This window comes from Mandrillus leucophaeus, unplaced genomic scaffold (assembly GCF_000951045.1).
Source record: "Mandrillus leucophaeus isolate KB7577 unplaced genomic scaffold, Mleu.le_1.0 Scaffold494, whole genome shotgun sequence".
Lineage (NCBI taxonomy): Eukaryota > Metazoa > Chordata > Mammalia > Primates > Cercopithecidae > Mandrillus > Mandrillus leucophaeus.
The window spans coordinates 341,781-351,621 of record NW_012105298.1 but is presented as its reverse complement, the minus strand read 5'-3'; the positions used below and the strand labels follow the sequence as shown (position 1 = coordinate 351,621).

Here is a 9,841-nt window from a genome sequence, read left to right as displayed (position 1 = left end):
ATTCTGGATTTCAACTTTTCTTCTAATTGTGAATCCTTCTGTTTTTTCTTCTTATAAGAGGAAAGTTAAAGGACACTACAGGTCATCAAAAACAAGTTGGCCAAGGGCTCATTACTTGTTTGTCTTATATTTTTACTGCCACGAAACTGCCTGTATTTCTGTATGTCCTTCTATCCAAACAGACATTCACTGCCACTTGTAAAGTGAAGGATGTAAACGAGGATATATAACTGTTTCAGTGAACAGATTTTGTGAAGTGCCTTCTGTTTTAGCACTTTAAGTTTATCACATTTCGTTGACTTCTGACATTCCACTTTCCTAGGTTATAGGAAAGATCTGTTTATGTAGTTTGTTTTTAAAATGTGCCAATGCCTGTACATTAACAAGATTTTTAAAAATAAAATTGTATAAAACATTTAATTTATTGGTCTTTGTGGAGAATTTGATGCATCACCACTATATTACAACAGAGCCATTAATTTTGTAGCTTCATCAACATTAACTGGTTTGCTTTCATGACGCTGCTGAGGAATCTGAAAGGAGAAAGTATTATATTTAAAAATGTAGACAACAATAGCAGACTAATGACTTATATAATCTGTTATTCAATTTTTCTAGTCATATCTTTGGAAGTAGAATAAATCTGCATATTCAGACAATGTTTTAGAGTCTGAATATGCTATTAATACTATAGAGCCTATTACTAGAGAGCCAAGTACTAAAAGTTACACTCAACTTACAGGCTTTGAAAACTTGGAGTTTAATTTATTAGCCTCAATTTGTTAGCCATAAAAAAAAAGCAAATGATTTCTGCTTACCAGTTCTTTCTGCAGAGGTTCAACTGAAGGGCCTTTTGAGAAATGTGCAAGTTCCTTTTGTACATTTACAAAAGCTTTATTTACTCTGTTAATTTTTTCATCATTCATAATGTTTATCTTTTAAAAAAGAAAAAAAGCATTAATCTATGATCTCATAACCACTAAAGATAAGATATATTCAACCTTAACCTGTTAAATCTAAAATCTAAAAACTCTTACCAACAAATTAGGGATAATTCACTCAAAAATTCTTACAGTCTTATTGGGAAATTTTAGACAAAAGGTTTTGTTTTTAAAAAATGGAATTTATGTGGATATGCCTCACACTTACTGATACAGAAGGCCAAAATATGTGACTGTGATATTGTGATTCATAATAAGATAAACATATTTAGTCTTTTTCCTCATTTCCTGTCATACAGCTTTTTAAATCATTGTATCAAGAGGGATAAGAGTGTCTTTTGAATGGTAATGAGATGGCTGGTAGCTGGGAGTCTCTAGATAGCTTCAGGAAGAGGGCTGGTCAGATAAAAAACACAGGGTTAGAAGATTAGGACTTTGTGCTCCAGGGAGAGGAGTGGGGATAAACGTTAAGCCCATCACTAATGGCCAATGAGTTAATGAATTATGCCTACATAATGAAGCCTCCGTAAATCTACAAAAGACCTGGGTTCAAAGAGCTTCTGGATAGTTGAACACATGCGGGCTCCTAGAGAGTGGCATGCCCAGAGAGAGCAGGGAAGCTCCATGCGCCTTCCCACGTACCTTGCCCTCTGTACCTCTTCCATCTGGCTATGCATCTGTCTCCTCTGTAGTACTTTTTATAATACACTGGTAAAAGTATTTTCCTGGGTTCTGTGAGCTGCTCTAGCAAATTAATCAAACCCAAGGAGGTGGTCATGGGAACCCTTATTTATAGCTGGTTGGTGAGAAGCACAGGTAAAACATCTGGGGCTTGCGATTGTCACTGGAAGTTGGAGAGAGGCTTAGGACTCAACCTGTGGAATCTGATGCTATCTCCAGGTCAGCAGTGTCAGATTTGAATTGAAAGACACCTAGTTGCTGCCTGCTGAAGATTCATCTGCAGAATTGTTAGGTGTGGGGGAAATCGCCCCACAAATACAGTATTGGAAGTGTTGAGTGACTGTATGAGGGTGAGAATAAGAGAAACTGAGTTTGTTTTTTCCTGTATCCTTACAGTGACCAAAATCTTTCTAGGCTACAGTGCTGTTATCCCTCATCTATACAAGAAACCTGGATCAAATACTTTTAGTCCCTTCTAACACAATAGTACATCTCTGAATCCTTCCTTGACCTTCTTGTCTTAATGGAAGACCCCTGACGACAGCTTCCTTTGGAGTCCTCCTCTTCTGAGTATAAGAGACGTAGGGGTGGTGCTCTTGTTCTTCACTGCTGCTACCAGTTTGTTTTTCCTTCCCCTTCCTTCCTTTGTTTGTTCTTTTTGCTACCTATCGATCTCTCTCTTAGATCCTACCTGGTGGCATATATAAAAGTTCTAGTACCTCCTGTCCAAATAAAATAATCTTCCTCAAATACACCAAGCTTTTCCCTAGCTCAAGGCCTCTGCACTTGCTATTTCTCTGCCTCAAACCCACCACTCCCAACACTTCCTAGCTCTTTATCATTCTAGTCTTGGTTTCAATGTGTCAACTATGAAGACCATCCTTTGTAAACTGTTATCCCCAAAACCCCCATCATCTGCTTAATTTCATTCTTAGCATTTATAAAATCATAAAACTATTCAACAAAAAGCTTAACTCAGCTAGCTCATGCAAGTTGAAAGATGAAATGTTAGATTTCTATGGACTATTATAATTAAACTGAGTCCTGGAGAGCTGACTCCATCTACTACTGAAACTTGAAAACATTTTTTAAAAAATGTTTCTTAAAAGAATCTAGTTAATCTTGATGAAGAAATTTCTCAGGTATTTTGAAATATAAACAAAGAAAAGAAAGAAACCCCTTTCAAATTGTACATTTCAATAAATATTTTTTATCTTCATTTTACAGGTTTTTGTTTGAATTGCAGATGTCTTCAAAGAGATAATTACTGAGGAGAAAAAGAATGGGTGCTCACTGACATCCCATGTCTTGCCTCTATTAATACATTCTTATATTTGAGTTCAGAGATAAGAACTGTTTCCCATACTATGGTTTTTAAATGAGTTCTATGCTTCAGTAAAACTATTAAATTGAAGCTTCACACATTTGTAGTTAAAATGTTTTTTTCTTTTCAACATTTGTTTTCAAGAAAAGGAGGTTATTTTTCTTCTTCTTCTTCTTCTTTTTTTTTTTGGACAAATGCATGAAACCGTCCTTACCTTTCTAGGAAAAACTAAGAACCTTTTTAAAAAGTAATAGCATACAGTTGTTCAGTAGCTTACAATGACACTTTGCTTGTAATCAATAAAGTCAGAGTGCTTAACTAATACTCACCTTCTTAAGATTAGTGGTAACTGGTTTTGCTTTGTTTTTAGCCTTAAAGTTTTTTTGGCTGGCTATGTGAAATACATTCCTGGACTTCGGCCCTCTTAATTTGTTCTTGCCCATTGTCTAGAAAAGAAAACAAATTCAATTAAATTGCCCACATTTATGAACCATAAGTCAATTTTAAGCTTTTAAAGGTACCAATTAAATCTAAGAAATTTCATCTTACTCGTATTTTTAAAGTTGGTGCATGTATTATTTCCATGTCTCTCACTCCTAGATTTTCTGCTCTTTGAGTACAGAGTATGTATCTAACTCTTTCCTGTATCCCCAGTACTGGGCCCATAGGAGGCATCCAATTAATATCTGCTGGTTGAATTCATTAATATCATCAACACAATAACTGTTATTCTCAGCAGTACCCATCCTTCTGTTAGTCCATATACTACTGTGCTATTCTGGTTCCTATCATACTTTAGAGACTGATTCTGCCTCCTTCTTGACTTCTTTTTCATTCCTCTTTACTCTCCCCACTTTCTCACCTGTGCATCCCATCAAAATCAGTCCTTAATCCTCCACTTCCTACCTCCCTCTCTCCCTTAAATTACTTTTATGACTTCCATATTTCCTCTATGTGAATGGCCCTTGCCTTGAAATGTTGGATACTGTCTTTCCTCCGTAGCTAGAGATGTATTAAGCCAGTAGATTCTACCTTAAAACATCTCTCAGATCTGCCTTTAATTATGTATATGAGGAATAATTTTTAAAATATTAGGTTAACATGTATTGAGCTTTTATTATATGTACAAGCACACTAATGTGCTTTAACTCATTTACTCCTTACAACAACCCTTTTTAAGAAGTACTATTATCCCCATTTTAAAGATTAAAATTAAAACACTGATGCAAAGAGAAGTTAATCTGCCCAATGTCACACTGTCAATAACCAGGAGATGCCAGGACTTACAGCCAGGCAGACTAGATCAGAGCTAACGTTATGTGGTATTGCACTTCATGTATAAATATAAAAGCTATACAAAAACATGGTATAGTATTGCTTAGCTCAGGACTGGGTGACTGTTGAAGTCCGTAGGTCCATTTGTTCAAACCACTATTTGTCAAACTATGCCCATGGACCAAATCAGGCCAAGCACCTGTCTTTGTAAGTAAAGTTTAATTGGAGGCCAAGTGCAGGCACGGTGGCTCACACCTGTAATCCCAGCACTTTGGGAGGCGAAGGCAGAGACCAGCCTCGCCATGAGGAAACCTTGTCTCTACTAAAAATAGAAAAATTAGCTGGGTGTGGTGGCACATGCCTGTGATCCCAGCTACTTAGGAGACTGAGGAAGGAGAATCGCTTGAATCCGGAAGGTGGAGGTTGCAGTGAGCCAAGATTGCACCACTGCACTCCAGCCTGAGTGACAGAGCAAGACTGTCTCAAAAAAATTAATAAAAAATAAAGTTTAATTGGAATACAGTTATATCCATTCAGTCGTGCTGCTATGGATGCTTTCCTGCTATAACTATGACCCACAAAGTCCAAAATATTTAGTGTCTGACCTTTTACAGAAAGTCTGCCAACCCCTGGCTTAAGCCATCTGCACAGTGGCTATCTGGCACCAAGCTATGCGATCGACCTTCCCAATGGATAAGGGGCAACGTGCCTTGGCTTGGCACATTACTGGCACGCTGAATCTACCCTAAATCTGCTGCTACGTCTCTATAAACCCTGCTCTAGCCAGCCTGGTCTAACTGTTCTCTTGCACAGACATCTTGAACATTCTTCCTTTTTTTCCTTTGCTCACTCGTAGCCTTGCACCTTCCTTCAATGTAGCCTTACTACATTGTAAGTAATTAAGGAACTACTTAACTAAAACAGCAATGCTTTTGAACCCCAACAGTATTCCTCCTACTTAAAAAAGAATGCCATAGAAAATATATGGTTATCACAGAAGATGCAAAAAATAAAATACACATAATAAAATCCGTCAAATGAAGTAATCTAAAATCATTTCAGGCCGGGCGCGGTGGCTCATGCCTGTAATCCCAGCACTTTGGGAGGCCGAGGCGGGAGGATCACTTGAGGTTAGGAGTTCGAGACCAACCTGGCCAACATGATGAAACCCCGTTTCCACTAAAAAAATAAAAACTAGCCCTGCGTGGTGACGCGCGCCTGTAATCCCAGCTACTCGGGAGGCTGAGGCACGAGGAGGCGGAGGTTTCAGTGAGCCGAGATCGCGCCACTGCACACCAGCCTGGGCGACAGAGTGAGCCTCAGTCTCAAAAATAAATAAATAAATAAAAATTTTAAAAAATCATTACAATAGTAACCAAAATCCAATCATTCATCTAGTATATATTAATCAACTGCTATATGCCAGGTGTGGTAGAGAACTTACATTTCATACACAAAAAATATATATAGAACATACATAATGACAGGACATATACGGAACATACACAGACATGATAGGTATTAGATTACACATGACACTACCTATCATATACACAAGGACCATGCACAGACAGCACACAAGTGGAGGAGAGGTTTACTAGAGCTGTAGACCTGAACAAGGTTCGTGGAGAAAGTAATACATTAGTGGGGGTGTGCGAGTGGAGGGATATTCTCTGACAACCACGTGGAAACTGATCATGAAAGATACAGCCCCAAAACTGGGACCCTGTCAGGAGATGAAAGCCCAACAAGCACCGGGGTTTCGGGCCTGCTACCCAGTACGGCTGCCTGAGGCAGAGCGCGACCGAACCGAGTCTCCAGGTCACAGCGGTAAGAAACCGGCCCAATCCAACCCCGACCCCTACAAACTTCACGCCAGCCCTCCAGAAAACTTAATTTATTAAACTCTCACCAGAAATTTAATACTTGCGTGCAGCTTCCTAAGCTCCAGCGGACACCATCTGGCACGTACGGCGTCTAGGAAGTTCCGGGGAGAATGAACCAGTCACGATTCCGCTCACGAGCCGTAGCTCCGCCCGCCGAACGGAGCCCCGCCCACAGGCGGAAGTCCCGCCCATAGAGCGGGTTCCCACCCACCTGGCGTAGTCCCGCCCATAGAGCCAACTCGACCGAGCAAGGTTTGCTGAAAGAGCGAAATCCCATCCATAAAGCGAGGTTCGGAAGTCCAGTCTCATTAGCGTCCCTTGTCTTCCGCGGTGTTGCAGACTTATCCTCAGCTCAAGCGAGCTTGGGACATTATAGAGCCAGCCAAGTCTCCCCTTCCTGGCGTGGGTACTTGTGCAGAAACTTCCCGAGATGCTTCTGTGACTGCACAGTGAAGACCGCCGCACTGGAGGTCAGCGCTCCGCCGCGAACTCCCGGCTGACTCTGCCACGCTCCCAGGAGGAGGCGCTGTGCACTTCTGGGTGGTTTCCAGGGCTCTGCTGACGTTAGAGGGAATCTTGAGGTTGGAAAAGATCTAGAGCTATAATCTCCGAAAGGAAGATTTGTAATGCACTGCCAGTTAGAAATGCTTTTCTCATTGCAGCTTCCTTGTTTCAAAAAGAAAATTTTTGGCAGCACTGCAGAGGCACAAGAAACCAGGCACAATATAAAATATACAAGTAAAGCGGGTACCAAGGAACTTAAAACATTCAACCCATAATGTCGTCTAGGTTTTTCTGTTTTAAGAAAATTGACTCAGTTCTTCCAAGAGAATAACCCTATTAAAGCTAACTTTTCACATGTGCCTCTATTTATTTTGTCAAGGTCATAGGAAAAGCTGGATTTCAAACAAATGTAGATGTAAGAAATAAAGAGGAGAGAAGCACGAAGGGTGGCTTTATAGGCGACAGGGACAGTTTTATTTTAAATAAACCTGAGAGTGGCGACTGGCCGAGTTAGGTCAGAGCCACACTCTCTTACAGACTAAGAGTTTTTAAGGATTCAGGGTGGGAGAGTTTATCAGAGGCTTGGACTGCTTCTGTGTCTCTTTGTTGTGCTTATCTGGGAGGGAGAGTTATGTGTCTGTTCCCATACATCTTTCTGCAGCTGCAGGCATACTGGCAGCTAAAAGTCTGCTTTTAGCTTCCCTATCTTAGTGCACCTGAAGAGAAAGGAATGTGCTTATTAAGGCCTACTGTTTTACTGGGGTTTGGTAGTTACCCAAGAGACTTTCCCCCTACTTCACTCTGTACCTGAGCTGTCTTATCTGTGTTTTACTGACTGCTCTTTGTATCTGCTTGTAGTTAGTGGAGAAGTTATTTCCTTGAAATGCACGGGGCTAGAAAGGGAGCTGGAACTTAAAAGTGGCGGTGTTTGTCCGAGATGGCGGTGCTCCTGCTCTGTCAGTAAAACTGACATTTACATGCCATTTTGTAGCTTACAAAAGATTTCAGCCTACACTATGCTCAAAATAAGGTGATAAAACCACTCCTCTTTGGCAAGTGATGATACTACTAAGGTTTAGTGTAAGTCGTTTGCTGGCAGCCATACAACTAACTAGTAATTGACAAAGCCAGACGGTTTTGTAAAGTTAAGCACTTTTTTAAAACAATTTTTTAGAAGTTTTTGTAAATTTAGTAATTTGCAAATCCACATTGCTTAGCACTTGGTCGAGTCCTGCTTCCAACAAACCAGGCACTTGCCTACTTACAGAAAGATAAGCAATTTTTGTGATAAATCATTTAATTATGTTTATGCCCATCACACAAAAAAATTGAGGAATAGAATATACTAAGGAGAGAGGAATAATTGCTTGCCAATGTATGTTTATTCAAACTTTTATGTTCTTTCTGAAGATCCACCTGTTAAAAACACCTAAAAATGCTGGTATAAAATGCCCATAAAGTGTAAGAGCAAAACATATACAAAACCATTGGACTTTTTATAAGGCCAGAGTTATTCACAAATACTGAGGCGAATAAGTTGGGTATAATTATTTGCTTCTTTGAATGTGAAGCTATTGATGTATATACAGAAGGCAAAGAAATAGATGTGACAGAACGACATTACAGTGTTTTATGGAAACTGGTAGGTCTCACTTTTATTTTGAAGTGGCAAAATAACATAGTTATTCAGGCAAGAGCAGAGATCTAAGTGAGGAGGCCTCGGTTTTTGGTTTTCCTTTCCCACCAACCAACAGTGTGACCTTGGAAAAGTTACTTCATTTCTCTGTGCCTCCCTTTCCCATATGCATGTAAACAGTCGTTATACCCACTTCAGAGAACATTGATTATCTGCTTAGCATCCCTTTCTGGATAACCATTCTTCTCTGATCAAGTGGTCCTGGCTGGGCTGATAGCTACAGTACTCCTCTAAGGATTTTCCAGCTAGAGGTGGTGGCAAATGCTGTCTCTTGCATTTGGTGTCTTTGTGCTGGGATGATATAAAATGGAGGCTACTAGTGGCCATCTCCTCCAGCAACTTGGAAGAAGTCTTCCTACAATGAGAGCAACACACACAAGAAGACAGAACTGAACAGAGCAGAGGACTCTAATGCGATCATTTGAGTCCTTGGATTCAGCCATAGATGGAAGAAAGATCCATCCCTCTATTTCTCAAGTACCTGAACTAAAATATTACCTTCTTTGAGCTTAAACTATTTTGTTTTATTTTATTTTTTAGTCACTTTTACCTGAAAGAGTCTTGACTCCACTGTCTTACCTACTTCACAGGATTATTGTGCAGAGTTAGTGAAATATAAAACCTGAAAGCATAAAGTATTACTAAAACAAAAGAAAGGATCATGTTAATTTTCTAAGAGCCATATTTACCCATGTTCCAAATGAACCATACATAAAGAAAATAGCTTAAAGATTTTCCATCTTTAAAAATATATGCAAAAAGTAAATTTCCAGTTTTTCTAACAATCTTAAAGATGAATAAAATCATAAATAGAAAAATAATCTTTCAGAAACCTTACTTTTCCTGGGATAGACTCGGCAATGCCGAGTTCTTTATACAGACCTGAACCTCATATAATTGTCTTGGAAGCAATTCAACAAGTAAACAAAGATAATTAAGGAGAAGAAGAAAATGAGAACACCACATAAAATTACAAACCATCTATAACAAAACTCATAGTCCTCTGAGGGAACAGAGCCAGCCTTGTATATATGATACTCCATAATAAATTTGTCTCACTTATTCAACCTCCCTCTCTTCTCTCCACCACACAGTTCTATTAAGTCAAAATAGTTTGGACACCTAGGCTCTGTGGGTGCTCAAAGGAAGTACATAACACATTTCTATCTCTCAGGGCACAATCGTCTGGATTGTAAATGCACAGGGAACAATGATTCTTGACAAAGTGATAAGAACTATGATAAATGCACAAAATATGCTATTTATGAGTGGAGATAATTCTGAATTCTGGAAATATTCATGTTAAAGCTCTCATTTGATTGTCTCAGAGCAGCAATAGGCAGACTTCAGCCCAAAGACCAGATCCAGCCCACTACTTATTTTTGTATAGCCTGGGAGCTAAGAATGAAGTTACATCTTAAGATAGGGAGGAACTCAACATAAGAATGATACATAGAGACACATGCATATTCTTTTAAATTCATGTTTCAGTGTCCACAAAGAGTAATTGCAACACAGCCTTGCTCATTTGTTT

General features: G+C 39.3%; 2 protein-coding genes across 4 annotated transcripts in view; one reads left to right on the top strand and one right to left on the bottom strand.

Annotated features, from left to right (window-relative positions):
- E2F5 (E2F transcription factor 5, p130-binding) overlaps positions 1-2,105 on the top strand; it is a 56,912-nt gene extending 54,807 nt beyond the window's left edge. Inside the window, exon 9 of the mRNA XM_011995644.1 lies at positions 2,019-2,105. The gene's annotated coding sequence lies outside the window, so the exon portion shown is untranslated. The remainder of the gene's footprint in view (positions 1-2,018) is intronic.
- LOC105550671 (chromosome unknown open reading frame, human C8orf59) lies at positions 399-6,259 on the bottom strand. Of its 3 annotated transcripts, XM_011995647.1 has the most exons (5): positions 6,134-6,250; positions 5,138-5,178; positions 3,276-3,392; positions 819-935; positions 404-533 (listed from the first exon to the last, which is right to left on the bottom strand). In XM_011995647.1, the coding sequence occupies exons 3-5, from the start codon at positions 3,387-3,389 to the stop codon at positions 462-464; spliced, it is 303 nt and encodes a 100-aa protein (XP_011851037.1). In that variant the 5' UTR covers positions 3,390-3,392; positions 5,138-5,178; positions 6,134-6,250; the 3' UTR covers positions 404-461. The 3 variants fall into 3 exon arrangements, with proteins under 3 accessions (XP_011851036.1, XP_011851037.1, XP_011851038.1); XM_011995646.1 differs by lacking the exon at positions 5,138-5,178 and having other exon boundaries at positions 399-533; positions 6,134-6,259; XM_011995648.1 differs by lacking the exons at positions 819-935; positions 5,138-5,178 and having other exon boundaries at positions 6,134-6,259.
- Between the last annotated feature and the right edge of the window lie 3,582 nt (positions 6,260-9,841).